This window comes from Xenopus laevis, chromosome 3S (assembly GCF_017654675.1).
Source record: "Xenopus laevis strain J_2021 chromosome 3S, Xenopus_laevis_v10.1, whole genome shotgun sequence".
NCBI lineage: Eukaryota > Metazoa > Chordata > Amphibia > Anura > Pipidae > Xenopus > Xenopus laevis.
In genome coordinates, this window is record NC_054376.1 from 69,586,935 (window position 1) to 69,607,259 (window position 20,325).

At 38.0% G+C, this 20,325-nt stretch overlaps 1 protein-coding gene across 1 annotated transcript in view; it reads right to left on the bottom strand.

The window, feature by feature from the left end:
- LOC108712345 (FERM domain-containing protein 4A) overlaps nt 1–20,081 on the bottom strand; it is a 222,591-nt gene extending 202,510 nt beyond the window's left edge. Inside the window, exon 1 of the mRNA XM_041588462.1 lies at nt 19,529–20,081. Within this exon, the coding sequence (XP_041444396.1) occupies nt 19,529–19,561 (33 nt within the window). The 5' untranslated portion in view covers nt 19,562–20,081. The remainder of the gene's footprint in view (nt 1–19,528) is intronic.
- Between the last annotated feature and the right edge of the window lie 244 nt (nt 20,082–20,325).

Below are 20,325 nucleotides of genomic sequence, written 5' to 3' on the forward strand. Positions count from 1 at the left end.
AAAAGCTGATGAAGCACTGGAACAGAACTTTATAAATGAGATCCCAGAGTGGTATAATTAACATTGTGCTATTAAATGTATTATTACCATACTGCTGCTCAGAAAGGTGCGTGGCAATAACACAGTCACACATTCTGATGTTTTAGGCTTGGGTAAATTCTAGCTCATACTTAATCAATCAGCCTGGCTACTGGGATATCTGTAAGCCAGGCAAATAAGAAGCAGTTGCCTACACAGAGGAGTATTTTAAAAGACAACACCTGACTGGAGCAAGATCCCAAACCCTTATATACCATAACGTAACGCAAATACTGATAAATGAAATATAAAATGTTGCTCTACATTTATCTTTTAATTGGACTCTGTAATTTTGTTTTAAAGGACTGTACTTGCATCTTAATTCAATGGTGGTTTCTTATCATGCACTTTATCATTGTCAGCCACCTGTAAATAATTGACTTGGGTTATGTTTGCTACTGAAGCTCCTGAAAAGCAAAGAAGCATATTGAATACAAGTGTACAACGCTGCATGCTCAAGTAGTGCCTAACAAATAAAATATACATACAAATAAATAATTATTATGCAGATTACAGTTAGGTCCATAAATCTTTGGACAGAGGCAACTTTTTTTCTAATTTTGGTTCTGTAGATTACCACAATGAATTTTAAATTAAACAACTCAGATGCAGTTCAACTGCAGACATTTTAAGCTTTAATTCAGTGGGTTGAACAAAAAGATTGCATAAAAATGTGAGGAACCGCCTTTTTTTTAACACAATCCCTTCATTTCAGGGGCTCAAAAGTAATTAAAGACTGAAAATGAGAATGTTCATTTCTAATACTTGGTTGAAAACACTTTGCTGGCAATGACAGCCTGAAGTCTTGAACTGTCCGAAGTTTCGTCTTCAACAAGTGAAATGCATGCTCAATTGGGTTCAGATCAGGTGACTGGCTTTAATAAACTCATGGGTTGCTTTGGCTGTATGTTTAAGTTCATTATGAAACACATCCCAATCAATTTGACTGCATTTAGCTGGATTTGAGCAGACAGTGTCTCTGAACACCTCAGAATTCATTCGGCTGCTTCTGTCCTGTGTCACATCATGGATAAACACTAGTGTCCCAGTGCCACTGGCAGCCATGCACGCCCAAGCCATCGCACTGCCTCCGCCATGTGTTATAGATGATGTAATATGCTTTGGATCATGAGCTGTTCCACGCCTTCTCCATACTTTTTTGTTGCCATCATTCTGGTAGAGGTTGATCTTGGTTTCATCTGTCCAAAAAATTTTTTTCCATGGACGTCAGGGTCTTTTTGCGTTGCTGAGTTCACCAGTGCTTTCTTTCTCAGGATGTACCAATGCAGATTTTGCCACTCCTAATATTGTAGCAATTTCTCTGATGGTTATTTTCTGTTTTTGCAGCTTAAGGTTGGCTTGTTTCATCTGCATGGAGAGCTCCTTTGACAGCATGTTCTCTGTTCACAGCAAAATCTTCCACATACAAGCACCCCCCCCCCCATATCAACTCCAGGGCTTTTATCTGCTTAATTGATAATGACATAACGAAGGAATTTTCCACACCGGCCCATGAAATAGCCTTTGAGTCAATGGTTCAATTACTTGAAGTGATTATGTTAAAAAAGGCTTTCGTTCCTCACATTTTTATGCAATGTTTTTGTTCAACCCACTGAATTAAAGCTGAAAGTCTGCAGTTCAACTGCAACTGAGCTGTTTCATTTAAAATTCGTTCTGGTAATGTACAGAACCAGAATTAGAAAAAAGTTGTCTATGTCCAAAGATTTATGGGCCTAACTGTATAAAGAATATTTGGAATACTTACATAAACTTATTTCCATTATGCATACACATTGTATACAGTGCTTCTAGAAAAGACCACAGGTGTTATAGAATAAAAGTTAGCTATACTGTAGGTCTAATCACCTATATAGCAAACAATCAGAAGGTGGCATTTACAGATCACCAGTTTAAAAACAAGCATCTTCCAAATATACAAAACCAACTTTATATTTAAACTTTAAGGGGCTATTTATTAAGCCTCAAAATTTTCTGGTCGAGTTTTAAAGAAGAAAATCTGAATTATTATAGGAAAAAAAAACAAAGCCATGTTAAAGTCAATGGCAGATATGCCTTTTACAATTGGAAGATGTTTTTTGCCTTCATGACTTTCAAAGGTTTTGGGCTGTTTGACTCTGGTTTTCATTGGGAAACGTGAAAAATTCAAGGTTTTAAGGCAACAATTAGAACAAGTTGCACAATTCATCAAGTCTCTGTTTTGTCGATGCTTTTCCCACATTTACATCTTTAGTTTGGATTTTTTAGAAAATTAAACAAAATTGTGGTTGAAAGTTAGTTTGAATATTTATTTTTAAAATAATAAGAAAATTCAAGTTTTAATAAATATCCGTAAATGTATTTCACTCTTATTTATACATTGCACAATAATGCTGGGTGTCTATACAAATAGATTTATATAAAAGGTGCAAGCACATTTACATATAACCTTCTGCACGGAGATCTAGAGGTGATTCCACAGTGTCAAGCTGGTACACAAATAACATACTAGAGGCATTTTCATGTAGCTGGTGAGTTGTCAGCTGTCCTCTTGGTAGATGCATGATTTTTTCTTATGTGGGATTATATGCTGCAAACAAACTATTTCAAGAATGATTTATAGAAAATGAATGATGGCCTGTCAGCCTCATTAAAATAAATAATTGTATGGGAAAAACTTTTGGGATATTCCCAGGCTGATAGGAGATATAGTTATGTGACCTATTATTATGATTGCTTGGGACCTGGGGGGTTTATAGAAAAGGAAATTTCCCATAATTCGGAGAACCATACCTTAATCATGTTTAAACATTAAAACACCTATCTACTCCATTTACATTTAAGAAACTGCCCTTTGGTCAAAAGGTTTGTGTGAAGTGTTGTGTGGTTTCATGAACACAATCTTGTACATTCTAAAGAATTAATAAACAATGTGAGATGTGCAAAGCTTCCTGTTACACTTATATGACTAGTGAAAAGGAGTGTAGTAAAAAGAAGCAGTCACTCAAGAGAACATCCAAAACATCTGCTGTGTCATTTCCCTCAAACTCAAGGCAGCAGTATGCTTCACTGATTCTTTTATTAAAGTCACCAGAAGGGTTAAAGAGTCAAAAGTTATTTTCCACAACGAAAGATAGCTTTCATCACACCAAGGTTCATCCATTACAAATGACACATTCATCCAAGTGCTCTTAGCTAGTGGGATTCCTTTGGGTTTTCCAAGCAAATGTTTCTGTCTCAGTAGCTACAGGGGACAACACTTACACATTTTTTGGATTTGGATATAATAGAGAAAGCCTAACAATCCTTCAGTGAAAGAGACCTGACACTGGAAACATAACAGTGCCTTTGTTTTCATGTGCTATGCTTGATGCACAGGCTGTGTACTACTGTAGCTAAGACATTGAGAGATCATAGAATGCAATGGGCAGTCACATTTATGCCAAATATGTCTAATGTTTTATTAATTTGAAAATTATTAAAACTGGTGTAAGGGTGTCTACACTGGTAAAAAAAAGCTTGCAATATAAATCAGACACTGGGCCTTTTTACGGAAACAATTGTAAAAAAAAGACATTTCTTTCCTTATTTTTGTTGTCAAATTGTTTGCTTTTCAAAGAATCTACATTTGTTAAGAAAATAATATTTCTTTGTTATGGAGCAGCACACATTCTGCATTTCACTACTAGGTCACATTTTCTGGCTTTCATCAATACAGAAGGATCAATAAGTGGATGGGTAATTCTACCAAGTGACTCCTGAGAAGAATTGTCAGAAAACATACCATATTTAGGGATGGTCAGGTTTGGCTATTGCCATAATTATTTTCCAATACCTAAAAAAATACAAATTTTTGCTTTTCTGTTTTTCATATATTATCTTATTTTTCTCTACCACCACAACAAAAGGGATTAACTCCTCTCAGTCATCTGAATTTAATATTCATTACACACTGGAACTTGCCTTACAGAATGTATAAATCGACTCTACATGCCTTTGGTGTATACACCACTGGAGGGCCTAGGGTCAGAACACATTCCTTAATTTTTTCCTTTTTTGTTTTTCTGTTTTATAGACAGAGGTCTACATGACTTGTTTTCTAAATATAAACAGGAATTGCCATTATGTTATTGCATTATTAGCCAAACATCAGGTGAACACTTGTGCTACTCAATGTGTGAAGAATTTGGTTAAAATGTACTTGGCACATATTTACTTTAGCCTCTCAAAGGCATTTTCACCTCTGTGTCTAGTAAATTGGCCACATACACTAGCAACAAAACACATACAGAACAAATAACTATGGATAGTGCACCAGCTAAAATCATGAGCACTCATCGTGGAATTTACACAGCAAAACAACAAGCCTTTCATGCTCTCCTGGGAACCACTGTATAGAAATACAGACGATCCATGTTTGCTCCTCTTTGCCTTTTATCAGCTTCATAATCATTTTGTTGCATATTAAAGGAGGATTTACTGCAAATAACATTGTGAAGGTCACCAATAAGTAATGCTCATCAACCTCAAGTGCTTTTCCCAATAATCTACTGATTTTTCCAAATAACATGCTGTCAGTTTTTAGGTTTTGTCCTGACAAACATTCATTTTTATTTCGTAGGTCTTGCTGTATATATTTTAGGAGTTAGCAGTCAATATACAAAGTCAAATGTGCAAAAGCTGGTAAGCTAAGAGAGTTTATTTGTAACAAAAGAAATAGGGCATGGCTAAGGAAAAACATATAATTACATTACATTTTAAGTTTTCGGTCAGTCTGTAGATTTTATGAACTGGAAGAAATTTCAAAATGACTTGTAATTATCTCTGTGTTTAATTTTTAATAAAGCTTTTAATTTAAAGATAGAATTTTCATCCCAGATAAAACACAGCCTAAAATTTAAATGAGGTTGTTAAGAAAAAAATGAATTAAATTAATAGGGCGAGGAAATGACTTTCCAGAATGAATTGTACAGCAATCAAGCATCAAAGTGTGTCACTGCTGAGGCTGTTGCCATGACAGGCAGAAGCAGTTTCTGTGATCTCAGTCAGTAGAATATTCCTTATGCTGATTGATAGCTTGTTGCTGCACTTTTCCTGTACGTAATTGTGATGACAGCATTTAGCAATTACAGGCAATGTCAAACAGCTGTTTCTTCCTTCCAAGAACTAGTTTTAGACAAGAAAAAAGAGCAACTGCATATTTTCAGGAATTGCCTTTATAATACTATAGAACTGGCACATAAAATACTGTAGAACCAGGAAAACCCTCTGTCCTGTCAGTGCTTTGCTCCCTGGTGACGTTTCTATTATGAAATCACTTTCCTTGAAAACTTTAATGTATAAAAACAAAGACTTAAATCCCCTTTATTATTATAACTTTGTTCTGATTTACCTTTATATTGCTGAATACTTTACTTTATTTGCTTTACTTATTTTATATTACCAGGGGCGATTTCGGGGCTGTTGCCGCCTGATGCCGCCCTACCTCTCCCACTCAAATCAACGTCGGAGTGGGTCAAAGGGGGGCATCATCGCTAGTGCATTGAACACAATTGCACTCTCTGTACCAACGGAGCCGAATTTCCGGGTTAAAACCCAGAAATTTGGCTCTTAAAGTTACAAGAGGCGGCTTTTTGCCGCCCCTCGTAAACTGGCCGATCGCTGCCTTGCATCGTGGCAGGAACGGCCCTGTATATTACTGATACTTATATTACTGATTTGGTTCTTCTTTCAGACTATTGCCATTGTGTGGCCCCCTTTAGTAAAATGGGGTTTAGTTCTACTCCAAGGGGCCTATTTATCATGCTGTGTAAAATAAAATTCACCAAAAAAAATGGTGTAAAAAACTGTGTAAAATAAATTGCAAATTTCTCAAGGTGTGTTTTATTTTATGCCATGTGAATGCCACATTTGCCATGGTTATCTAACATTGCTTCAGACCTTTGTAAGTAAGTTCCAACGTGTGTACATTAATTTTTACACAGCAAAATATCCAAGGGAGCAAGGCATAGAAGAATGTAATGCCATTTACAACTGGCTCTTTTCTCATAGGCGTGATATAAATGTTATTAAGTACAGTGAGAGCTGTGAAGATGGAAAAATTCTCTCCCTGAATCAGTCATGCAGGTGGATACATTGGATAGCTTTAAGAAGTGATTGGATTGAGTTTTAGCAAGTGAGGGAATACAGGATTCTGAAAGATAGCGCATAGTACAAGTTGATCCTGGGACTTGTCCGATTGCCATCTTGGAGTCAGGAAGGATTCCCCTCTGAGGCAAATTGGAGAGGCTTCAAATTGGGTGTTTTGCCTTCCTCTGGATCAACTAACAGTTAGGCAGGTTAAAACAGAGTTAGAAGGTTGAACTTTGTGGACTTGTGTCTTTTTTCAACCTAACTTACTATATTACTATGCTACTATTTAATAACAGAAGGTCTTCCAAAGGAAATTAAAAGAAAACAATGTATGTTGCTAATTCATTATTAGGATTGCAGCTTCTGCCATTGCTATGAATCAGTGGTTTCAATGGATGTTTCTGTATACAGGAAAGAAACCATTTGCCTCTGGTGCACAAAGAAATCCATGCTATAATCACACCAGCAGTTTCTTGGAAATCAATAACTTATCTGTCCATCATTTGAGCCTTAATAGACAGCTCGATCAATGACATGCAGGTTTTAAATGTCAGCTAATGCTTAATGTGCATTGCTAAAAAAGGAATTCCCAGCTGTAACGTCTGATAAAACACACAAGTACAGCAATTAAAACCATTAAAAAGTATAAATGTACAAATTCTGCTGAAATTCTGAGTATAAGTACATTTATATTTTATTGATTTGTTACCTTTACTGCAAAAAAAGAACAATGATTAGAATATGTTTATCTATGCTCAATATATCAAATCGGTAACTATATGGATGTTTGATCATGCAGCCCCCAACTTGTTGTTAAACAAAAATCCCTAGCATGCTGGGGGCATACTATTAGGGGTCCTGGCTAATGCATTAGCTAATAGATGTAATCTCAAAAATAAATATACAAGGCTAAAAATCTTAATATTCAAGTAAACACCAGCATTTACTCACAAAATCGAATTACTTAAAAGTATTATGTCATTATTTTTGTGGTGTATGCTTGTGAAGATTCTCATTCATCAAGGTCATGGTATATCTATGGATTTTTACTATTGAGGGCTGTTCTTATATAGCTTATATAACTACCAGGAAGCTGTTCTCTGGTTACCTTCCCATTGTTCTACTGATAGGATGCTAGGGAGGGGGTGGTATCACTTCAACTTACAGTGCAGCAGTAAAGAATAACTGAAGTTTATCAGAGTACAAGTCACATGACTGTGGCACCTGGGGAACTGACAATATGATTAGCCCCATGTCAGATTTCAAAACAAAATATTAAAAAATCTGCTTGCTCTTTTGATGTTTTCCCATAACTGTATCCCTTTAAGATAAAATTATATGCACTTTTTCCAGTTCAGTTGTCTACAGATATTACACCAGACACGAAGACTTGTTCTTCAATTGGTTTTCATTTTTGTAATACTAAATATTGAAGTTAAAGTTTTCCACCTTCTGCTCGGGGGGGGGGGGGGGTGGTGAATTAACTGATACATCAGTTGATACATTTCATTAAGACAACTTTTTGTTACAATAGTTACTAACATTCTATATTCAGTGCTGCTGGAAAATATATCAACTAATATAGTGAATTTTAACAGTTCAGCGTCTGCCAGACTGAAACACCAGAGAGAGGAACATTAAAGTTTAATCTTTAATTTTACACAAACAGTACAAAATAAAAAATAGTAAGAAACTTAAAAAGTCTTTATTTTTGTGTACTATCTCAAAATAACTGAAATGAAAATAAAGATGAACCACTGTTGCATTAGTATGATGTAAATAACCTGGAGACACAGGACAGCATAATCTGCATGACTGCACTGCTGGCACTACACAGTTCATTACATCCACTATGGTGCTATGGGCAGTCATATATATTGTTGCCCATAGACCCGCTACCCTTGCAAAGCCTACTGTGGCTTCCGACCTTCCTCCCTGCCAGAGGGGGGTTGCTGCTGGGATGGGAGCCCTGGGTTGCGGGAGCCTCGAGGCAGCAGCTCCTGTGGGCTCTGGGCCCCAAGCCCAACACTACCTAATACCGCTTGCCCCTTGTGAAACTTTTGTGTGAACAAGAGAAAAGAGAGGAAGTGCCATAATATGAAGTTGCATCCATAACAGTAGGGGTAAATGTATTGTTTACACAGATTTCATATCACTGTATTAACGGTCTAATGGCAAATAATGGATTATCTTTGCTGTTGTACAAACTACACAGAATTGTATTAATGGCCTGTCTGTGTAGAAATATATACAAAGTACTCCTTGGTGCTACATAAACTGAATTTTTGTTCAATATATTTGCATTGTGTTACTGTTTTGTGCATGGGGTAATACAAACAAGCTCCATACAGTTTTGTAGATATATATGTTGGAGATAATCAAAATGTCCCATGCACTGGTCTTGCTGAATATATATGTATATGTAATTTGTTCTGAATTAATGGTCTGCCTAGGTTTTTTATGCACTAAACCCTTTGTTCTGTTTCTCTATGGTAATTTGAATATAGACTATTATTGAGTTATGTTCTCTCTACACTGTAATACTGGCCAGTCTAGGCCAGGGATATTACACATAAAGCCCAACACATTGTCTTGATGGTTTGGTTTGAGTTTTATTTAGAAAGCCTAATGAACTCTAGTGCTAGCATTTTAGGTGCTATAAGAACAAAACAAGTAAGGAAATGCAACTGGATAGGAAACAGCTAAATATCAGAACATGTGAAACTGGCTCATGTGCCATTTTAAAATTTTTTCGAAAACATACTAATTGTACAAAGAATTGTAATGGAAACATGCAAAATAATAGATTCAGATAAAAACCATTTCATGCCATTAAGAGGTTTTCACAGACAGGTAAGTTTGTGGTTAACAAATGAATTAATTGTGTGAATGGTATTTGGTTCTGCACAAGGTTGTTGTATATGCAAAGATAAGTCAGATTCAAGATGATGACGTGACAGATACATTTAGATAAGTAGATGCCTCAGGAACAATGTTCGTGCAAGCCCAGCTTTAGGAATGTGCTCAAGGGGCTTTCAATTCTTTCCTCAAGATTTTGTGTCAATACGAAACTAATTTAAGACATAAATATAGCAAGGGAAAACACGAGAATATCCTCTGAACCTCTGTATACGTGATTAACATTTTAAACATAAAGCAATAGAGAGTACCTTGAAAAACCCATAGTGGAATTTAATACAGCTACATAGATGTCAAGAGCAACAGAACTCTAAGGGTAAGGCCAGACGAGGAGATTCAGGGGAGATTTTGTCGCCTGGCGACTTATCGCCACGTCTTTTCCCCGAACTGCCTCAGCGTCTTCTCCCCATAGGCTACAGCACAAAATCGCCTGCGCTAATGCACACGCAGCGATGCGTTTTCAATAGTCGCCCAAAGTTGCCGCAAAATCACCTGCGCTAATGCACATGCAGCGATGCTTTTTCAATAGTCGCCCAAAGTTGCCTCAACTTTGGGCGACTATTGAAAACGCATCGCCGCGTGTGCATTAGTGCAGGCGATTTTGCGCTGTAGCCTATGGAGAAAAGATGCTGAGGCAGTTCAGGGAGATAGTTGCGCAAAAGACGTGGCAATAAGTCGCCAGGCGACAAAATCTCCCCGAATCTCCTCGTCTGGCCTTACCCTTAAGGTGGTCGTACAAAGCCTGATAAAAATATGTCAGAAGCTTACTGGCCTGTGTATGGGGGCTTCCGATGGTCCTTGCCTTGGGCTTGCTTGTTCTGTATTGCGATTTGCTTGTTTGGCCCTTGGTCCCATGGGCATATTGGTAAACGATCCGCTAATTTGGTGACTTCACTAAATGAGAAGATCTTTATATGTATGGCCAGCTTTAGTGACATAATTTCATTACTGCTTGATACCTGACAGAAGCATATACAATATGTTCCATAAGAAAATGTTAAGAATCATAAAAAGATATAGGAAACATCATTAAACTGATAATTCCCACCTCAGGAAAGCACTTTGGTAAATACATTTAGAATAATTGTAACTAAATACTGTATTCTTACAAATGAAAGGTAGATTGTATCTATAACAGCTGGCAAATAGAACATTTGTTTAAAAACAATGCAGCATGCCCTTATTCCCATGGAGCAATATTTGTAAAAAATCTTGCTTTCTGTGAAAATAAAGCTTCAAATAATACATAATTAAATATGCATTAAAGATGCATTATTATTATGGAACCATTATGTTTTTATACATGCTCCCATATAAATATTACCCAGTAGAAATAGGCAATTTCCTACATATTCTAACAATATTCTGCTTACATATAATGGGAATGTTGACTAAAACTGTTCCCAAATTACAGAATACATACTTGGTATTGCTGCCCTTCAACTGGTACTACATGACTGTGAAAATGTGTATTTAGGTTAATGTACATTGAACAGTACAGGCCTTGCTAATCTCTAATATAACAGTATATGAAATTAAAACCTTCTTTAACAGTCAACTTTTGAAATGACAGATATAATAGCTGGAGAAATAGAATTTTATTGCACGTTATTTCCCAGAATGTCTCTGGGAGAATAAACATGCTGAATTTGGTGGATCTTTGGATAACTGTATGACATACAATACATTAAAATAAAGTGTCCAAGTGATTAAGATTCTAATATTTCATGCACTTGGCCATGCAAGGCTAATTTATAATTCATGACTGGGAAATGAATCAGCACGTTTCAGTTCTGTTCTGCACTTCTACACTTCTATTAATTAATAATAAATTAAAGGAGGAACCCACAATTTCTTATTTATTGAGAGGTGCTATTGCACATACAGTACATAAGACAGTTCATTAAAAATGACACAACCCTTAATACTAGAAGAGTAAAATGAAACATTATTATTGTTATTTTATATAAAATATTACCTCTTTTGGTTGGTACACCTAAAATAGGATTTTACTTGGAGGTGTAACAGACTACACCACTTTCATACGTCACATTAGTGAATCTGGGCTAGCACATATCATTTATTAACCTAACACTGTGTGAGACTCTGGTACTTGAACAATCAGCTATAAGTTGTATGACACAGATATAGGCCTATGCACTAATCTGTGCATAATACTAAAACTTTGTATTGCACAGTTTAGGTACTTGTATTGCTTTCTTATTGCTTCATCCATACAAGTTACATTACCAGAAATGCAAGTTAAATGAAGCAGACTTCCAAAGGCGAATTGATACTCAAATTACAAGAAGTAGCCAGAAAGTCCCAAAATTATCAAGTAAAAAAGCTCTCTTGAAGCAACCATCATAAGCAATATAAGCAATACACAGACGTGAGCATTAGGCCAGATGTATCATTATAGAATGTCCACCCTATGGTTTGGCTTATTGGCAAACAGTACATTTTTCTCAAATAAACTTTCACTGTGTTTCATGCAATGTTCAACTTCTACCTGGCCTCCAACTGTACCTCTTTCCCTGCAACCTTATAATTAGTTTTGCTATCATTTTCATTTCCAGTTGGAGAGAAACAATGTAAAGGCTCCTCCAATCACACTTCTTATGTCATGTTAGTCTTTTGTTATCACTGTTACCTTAGAAACATTATGAATGGCAAATACACAATTACAACCACACTCAGATTTCAGCATTCCCTTTTGTTACTCTTCTCACTCCCATGAACCAGACACAGGCAAACCAACTGCAAAAAAAACACAGTCTCTGTGTTGTTTATTTACTATGGATAATCACTGAAAGATGATGGATTTAAGGCACCACAGAAAACCTCCCAGAATAATTTTGGGGTGGACACTCCAAAAGGGCGTCGGTGAACACCGGAACCCACAAGATTCTCCTGTGCGTCCACAAGGTACTATCACCAATCAAGGTTCCTGAACGTGGTCGTTACAACAGATCTGCTGTTCCAGATCACCAGTGAAAAAATCACCATAATTCAGATGAAATCAAACAGTTCACTTAATCAATTCACTTATCACTGATCTGTATTACTCTAACTTTTTAATACTGTAGCTGCAGCTAATCTCCCCCTTCCACATCTACTTTAAATATTTTCATGTGGCAGAGCAAATAGACAGCCACTTCTTATTTAAATATTCTCACGAAACAGCTGGAATTGGGGTGGGTGGGAGCATCTTGTGTGCATCAGGCCCCCCAAAGATTTTTTTGGGGGGGCCCAGCGCCTGCTTGTTATGCAACCGATTTCTCTAATTGTAAAAAAATCTTCTGTCTAGATGTTTTCTCAAATTTCCTTCCCATTTATCTTGTCTTGCAACTTTCTTTCTACATCACTCTCCCTATGGTTTCTCAGAAAAGCATACCTCCCAAGATTTTGCAAATAAAACGAGGGACAAAAAAATGTACTGCGGCAAAATTTTTTTGCCCATGCCCCTTTTTGTGGCCACGCCCCCTGATTACCATGTTCATTTTACAAATATGACTGCCCACTTTAAATGGGCAGGGAAAGCTGTATGGCAGTCCTTACTAAGGGGATGTAGAAAGTTGTAGTGCAACTGGCTTCCCTACACATGTTATTGACCTACAACTTCCAGCACCAACACCCGGAGAGTTACAGCCTTGGCCAGGGCTAGTGGGGAGAGAGAAGAACCTGCTCCTGGACCTTTTATGTCAGACCAATGGTAAAACAAAGTGAGTTTATTGCCTGGGCACTGTGTGAATAGAGTGGGATAAGGGGCATGAGTGTGGGCACAGCTGGCATCACACACACAGCAGCAAATGTACCAATCACTCACACACACAGTAACACACACAGCAACACACAGTAACACACACACACAGTAACACACACACAGTAACACACATAATGACACACACACAGTGACACACACAGTGACACACACACAGTAACACACACCGTAACACACAGTAACACACACACACAGTAACACACACACAGTAACGCACACAGTAACACACACAGTAACACACACAGTGATGCACACAGTGACACACACACAGTGACACACACACAGTGACACACACACAGTGACACACACAGTAGCACACACAGTAATGCACACACAAGTGACACACACAGTAACACACAGTAATGCACACACAAGTGAGGGGTATATTTATCAAAGAGTGAAGTTAATAGTGAAGTTCCGCCACTAGAGTGAAATTCCGCCACTAGAGTGAAATTCCGCCACTCTCCATTCATTTCTATGGGATTGTGAACTTTCACCCATTGATAAATACGCTTTTCAAAATCCCATTGAAATGAATTGAGAGCTGCAGAATTTCACTCTAGTGGCGGAACTTCCCTCTTTGATAAATTTACCCCAGTGACACACACAGTAACACCCACACAGTAACACACAAAGTAACACACACAAAGTAACACACACACAGTAACACACATATGTGTCTGCTTTACTCGCACACCTGATACATTTCCTAAAATGTGTTATACTGCATCAAAAAAAAAAATAAGACACCTAGATGGGAACACCTAGACACCTAGATGGGAACTAAAAACTTTCAAATCAGAGAGGTGGGGATTTAGATCCCCTTTAAGTTCTTCAACTTCAACCTTATGCAATTATGCCAATTACATTTTGAGGGTAGAAAATAAAATTATAGTAATCAGGCAATACCTTTCTCACTGGATTAGTTATCATATAATTATATGAATCAGGTCTAGCACTGTGAACAACCATTGCTTAGCACGTTCTTTGAAACCATTTACAATCCCACAACTTAATACCATCATGAAAAAAAGTTTATTTTCTTTACATTTAATGGATGGCACCATTTTGTCTGAAAATAGAAATGCCCTTCCTTTTACAGGTAGCAGTTGCCTGCTCTGCCTTTTGTTAACATTTCATGCCTTCTTTCACTCATTGGCACAAACGGTTATTTATGTGATCTACAGGTCATTTAGCTAAATGCTTCTAATCATACCAAGAGGGTCTTATTTAACATTTTAACAAAATAGCTGGAGATATTTATACATACCAGACACTTGTTTTTTTCTTATTTTAAATACACTAGACCTAACAAATTGCTGATTGGTTGCTATGGTCTGCTACACTGGTGCAGATCTATACCATTTTAATTAATGAGCCAAGGCAAATGTCCCCTGGCAGGTTGGTCTGGTGACTGAAATTATTAGAAACAAATGCAGGTCCAAAAGGAAAAAGAGGCACACACATATTTTAACAGTTGAACAGTTCTTTTTGAACAAAAAGCACCCTTCTGATTATTACAGTTTAACAAAGTATTAGAAACACCTCCTATAAAAGAATATGTTTTGTGAGCTTCTGTACAATGTCAATAAGTAAATCTAGTTCATCCTCCTGATATGTATTTTGGCACAGTACTAAATTTTAAATGTAGCACTGCATTATACAGCTGTTATTGTTCTTATAATTAAGATGTGTTTGTTTAAAGTACTGGAGCCCAAGACAAAGGTTATATAATCTTCTCTTGAGGATCTTCCCCTGCTTTTCCTCTAGCTAAGCTATGAATTTAGTATGTTTGTAGTGCACTGCCTAAGGTCCAGGGTACTTAATGTTCTAAAGCACCATGACCCTGTACCCCAGTAAAGGATACATATAAACCTAGATTGCAAATTATGTAACTTGGGGGGCTCTATTTTATGACACAGGGCTTACGAATGGCATATCTTCCTGATAAAAATACAGTCATTTGCTGCATTGGCAGAGGCTAGTTTGGATCTAAAATTCTTCCTATGATGTTCTGCAATTTGTCTGACTGCCTCTCTGCCCTTTGCCTAGTGTCATATCTCATCATAATCATCAAGAGAATCATAATATTCACAAAGATCATTGACTTTCCTCCCTGAAAATACTATTAAGGCTGGCTCATTGGCCTTTAAAATACATGGAAATAAAATCATGATCTTCTGTTGCAGCAGCCAGAAAAATTGAATTTGTTTTTCATGAAAGAATATAATTTTATGCACTACCTTACAGCTGTTCTCTAGTTTTAAATTCAGTAATAAAAAATGGGTTTCCCTTTACTGTCGACATAGCAATTAGCTGCAATTAGATAAGAAGAAGGTACTTCTTCAGTACTGACATCATTTAAGCAGCAAACAGAACTAATTTGTAATGCCACTTTATATTTTTCCATTAGTTCTACTGTCCAACATGCTGTCTGTAAATCAGGGAGAAAAATGTACCTGTAACATTTATAAGATTATGACATGTAGTCCTTAGGTTCTACTGAAATACATTCCAGCATGCTCTATCATAGGGTGCTAAATGTTATAGTACAGCTACAACTAGAAAGACTCAACAGAGCTGATACAAGAGGTCACCTTGGAATCCTGTGACCTGCATGAGAACATGAGGCCTGAGGCCAACTGGTTGCCAAACTTAAAACACAGACCAGTAGTACTGTACTAATAAATATTTTCCCTGCAGCCTAGTACCTTTTTATGTTTACGGTAGTCCTTGTTGACTTCAAATATCTTTATCATTTACAGAAAAGAGCATTAATATCCCATATATAATGAAAGTTTACTGCACTTCTTTTGCCAAAGAAAGAAAAACATGTATTCCCTCAAGCCAAAAAAACCTGAGGATAATAAAGTGCAGTGTCATCTACACTGTGAGAATATTAGGTTAGTGAGAGTTTAAATGACTGCAATTCCTCTTGCACCTCAGAATTGTGCAGGAATTTCTACAGGGATTACAGTGATATAAGAAAAATATATAATATACATTACCCAGTATGATCAATCAGTGTGATTCACATAGTTGCTGAATTAAAACTGAATACAATTTATAGAACAACTAAAATAACACCAGTCAAACATATTCAAAATGTTTACAATATGAAAAATGAAAAAAAAATGAAAATAACAAGTATGAATACAATGTCAAACAAGCTTGGCTATTTCCCTTCTAGCTATATGAGCTCTGTAAATAGACATTTCAGGCCTAATTGCTCTCTATGATAATTTTTTACTGATATTCTGAGGCCCTCTCACAGAAATACGTTTGCATTTCATATTATTGGTTAGTCTATCATAAGCATGGACCTTGGTGGACAAATACCTACAATATGCCTGTTTAATTTTTTTGCAATCATGGCTCTGACTCCTGGCTCTGCAAACTACCAGATCAAAGCTGATTAAAGCATGAAGCAAACCTGACCTGACTCCTGACTTGACATTGTTTTAAAAATCAGACCTAGAACTGAAAGTTAGAAACAACTACTTTTGGCTGCAGATACATTTACACATGCCTTTAAAACCAATGAGAACCACTGGAAAAAAACAGTTTTTAGCTTGAGGACCCATTCTACACAGTGAATGCTCATTTAAAAGCACAGCAACCCAGACAGACTAATGAGTGCCCTATGCAAAAAACAATGTGGGCTTATTACAATGTACTAAGCCTGCAGTTGTACTATTAGTACAATGAATGCACATATTAATATCAGAAGGATAAGAGGAACTGTGCCCTAGAATAGGCAGGTTCACTTTTCATAACAGGTGCATCCACTGCTAGGTAACTACATACTGCTGAAATCATTTCAAAGAATCCAAAGAGCTATTGTTGGCAAAGAATATATGTTTCCCACAAAACAGAGATTAAAATTCTTATTATTTAAGAGCCAACAAGTAATACTTGTGGATTACAGATCATGTGTTTCTTGCTAGATTATAAATTTAAAGAAATATGCACCTTTAGGGTAAGGTCACACTGGGCGTCTTTGCGGCAACCAATCTCCCCGAATGCCTTCCCTCACTCTTACGCTGGCGAAAATGAAACATCGCCGGCGCTAAGCACACGCGGCGATTAATTTTCCGAAGTTGCCTTTTCGGGCGACTTCGGAAAATGAATCGGAACGCCCCCAAACGCCCAGTGTGACCTTACCCATAGGCTGGTGGCAGACATGGCGATTCTGGGGAGATTAGTCGCCCATTGACAAATTAGTCAGGTGACTAATCTTCTGAAAAGGTCTTCCCGCTGGCTAGAATATGAATCACAGAGTGCTTCATTTTCCGAAGTCTCCCAAAGTTTCCTTGTGAGGCAACTTCAAGCGACTTCAGAAAACAAAGCACTCTGAGTGTCACCCCGCCGGTGATTAAGATTCTAGCCAGTGGGAAGGCAGTTCAGGGAGATTAGTCATTCAAAGAAGAGGCGATTTGTCGACGGGCAACTTAATCTCCCAGAATCTTCGTGTGTGGCAGTGCATTCCACCAAGTGCCTACCCCCCACTGCTACTAAAGGGAAAAACAGATTTTCATGTATCTAAACAGGTGTGAAGAGCATTTCATTAACAAAATATAACTTCAATAATGACATCTTCCTACTACAGGCATGCATTCCATCTCTAGAGTCCTAAATCTGCTACCATTCTTTGGTTGACTGTCAGAGAATGTCAGCATATTAATTACCTTAGGAGAATCCTTGCGGCAGACACACAACATCTTTGGTATGAGAGAGAATGAGCAAAATGGGAATTGCAATTATAAATGTTATGTTGTGCTCTTTAACAACACATTTTATTAGTTTGTTACTATGTTTGCATACAGGCTACCCGTAAGCAAATATAGCATGTAAAATAACAAAATATGCTGTCAAAACGTAGGTCTCACACTGATATATAGAGATCTACAGTTCCTGAAATCCTGCCTAAATATGTATATTGTTGCAATTACTAGAGTACTGCAACATGGACTACCATAGTTCCACGGAGTTAGCTTTACAAATCTACAAGCCAGAGACACGTATTAAACTAGTCCTGCAAGATGACATAAGAACATATGAAAAAACCTAAAGAGGCGTAACTGATGATGGACAAATGCCTGCAATTGATCATCTCAAGTGGTACTCATGTAGGCTTCTAAGATCTGGCCACCTATCATTTAATTTTCTATACAAAAACATTTCTCAAACACAAAAGTTGGTACACTTCTTGTATGTGAATTACATACTTGCAGCTACATATAATTTACATATTCCCATGTGATTATTGGGTTCTTGCCAGCTTCTAAGGCACCAAGGCATGCTCCAACTCTGGCACCCAAGCATTTTAACTAATTTCCCTTCCAAAGCAGAACATACTTTTCTGATGTACCCAGCACATACTTCTCTCTACACACTGAAACCAAGCATTTATTTTGCAGAGAATATAATGAGCTATCCAGAAGAAAACATGTTAATGGCTCAGAACACAGCCTGAGGGTGGTGACACACGCTAAGATGTGGGGAGACTTAGTCGCCCAGTGACAAATCCCCTCTTCTTCGGGCGACAAATCTCCCCTAAATGCCTTCCCGACGGCTAGAATGTAAATCACCGGCTGGATGGCACTTTGATCACTTTGGCTTTCCGAAGTCGCCCGAAGTTTCCTTGTGAGGCAACTTTGGGTGACTTTGGAAAACGAAGCATTCTGAGTGCCATCCTGCCAGCGATTTACATTCTAGCCGGCGGGAAGGTATTAGGGAAGATAAGTTGCATGAAGAAGAGGCGATTTGTAGCTGGGCAACTAATCTCCCCCAGTAGCCAAGTCTGCCATCACCCTGAGCATGTGTCACCCCACTGAATCTCTGTACATTTAACCTTCAGTACTCCTTCACCCTGTGCTTTAATTTTTTTAATGTGCTGTTTATGTGCTGTTTAGGTAACAATATCTGATTCCCAGATCTATAATAGTTAATTGTCAGCACAATACACAAATATGTTGATGACCAAGAACCCAATTAAACCATATAATAGTGCTGCTATAAGCTACCATTAAGCTCCTTTGCCTAAGGCAATATATTACCCTGATTACCCATATAGAGTGATGGCTTACCCCCTTCTGGCATGATATGTAATTTGTATTATAGCAAAAGCATATTTGCAGTTAGCAAGAAAACTGTGAATGGGTGCCATAGGTACTATACATCCCACTGACAGTATATATCCTTGCATCAGTGAAAGACACATTATTAGGTTCATGGCAGCACACAGGTTAGGAACCTTCCGACAAATCGTACCGTAACAGCAGAACACTAACACATATAAAAACATTCCACTAATCCTAAAAAGAAGCAATTGAAAAGCATTGTAATCAGCAAATACAAAGGCTCCTCGTTGCCCAGTATGCAGTGAATAGTATAGGGGCTCTTGTCCCCCAGCTCTATATGAGCCCCACTAAGGCAGCAGCCCCCCAAGCAACTTAGCCCAACTTCCAGGCACCTGTGTAGCTTTCAGGCACCTGCTCCTGTTATTGGGGGTCACAGAAAACACATAGTGAGCTGAGGAAATGCAGCTGAATTCCCCAATTAGTGTTAAATAAGAGTAAATATCAGGTGTGTGTGAGCGGAGAACGAGCCCCCTACCTTAGCTCTCATTGGAGACAGAAGTCCTTCCATTTTGGGCTATTCCTCATAAATATTCCTATCCTTTCAGCGTGGAACGTTTGATCCTTATTCGGCCATTCCGAGTGTGAAACAAACCAAGAAGCCAAGTCGCTCAGAGTCACCTGTCACCACCAAGCCAGTTGTTGCCAATGAACAGCCTCTCTCTCCTCTCACTCCGACTCGCACTCCCCGCTTCCCACAGGCGGCTCTACCTTCCCACCAGCAGCAGCAGAATCCCTGACAGACCGTCCCCGCCTTACGTAATGTGACACAGGGCAGGGATCCAGCAACCGACATGCGCTCTCACGGGAGGGGCGGGAGGTGCGCTCATTGTCCTGGGGACATACTAGCAAGGAAGCGGCCAGACTCACTGACTGACTGCTGGACTCACAGCACAACGGTGCACGTATAATTATATACACGGCTGTGTGTCTGCAAATGGAACATCTTTAGCCTCTTTTCCTTCCAGATCTGCCTTAATGGGGTGTGTAGCAACCAAGGGCAGTTAACGTCAAAGTGCAAATGAAATATTCTTGCATTATTTACCCTGGTATAACTAAGAGACGATTTTAAGACGGAAATTCGACGAGAGCACTAGCACCCCCCCCTAGTAACTTGGACCTGTCCTTCACGCTTCCACTTTTTATTTGTTTCTTGAGGACTCATCCGTCATATGCTCATATTTCCTCCAAACTCCATTTTCCCTTCCTCTGTGCTGCTAGTTTCTGATTTGCATTCTCTTCTGGTCACTTTCATTCTTTGTGTTCTTCTTTGTC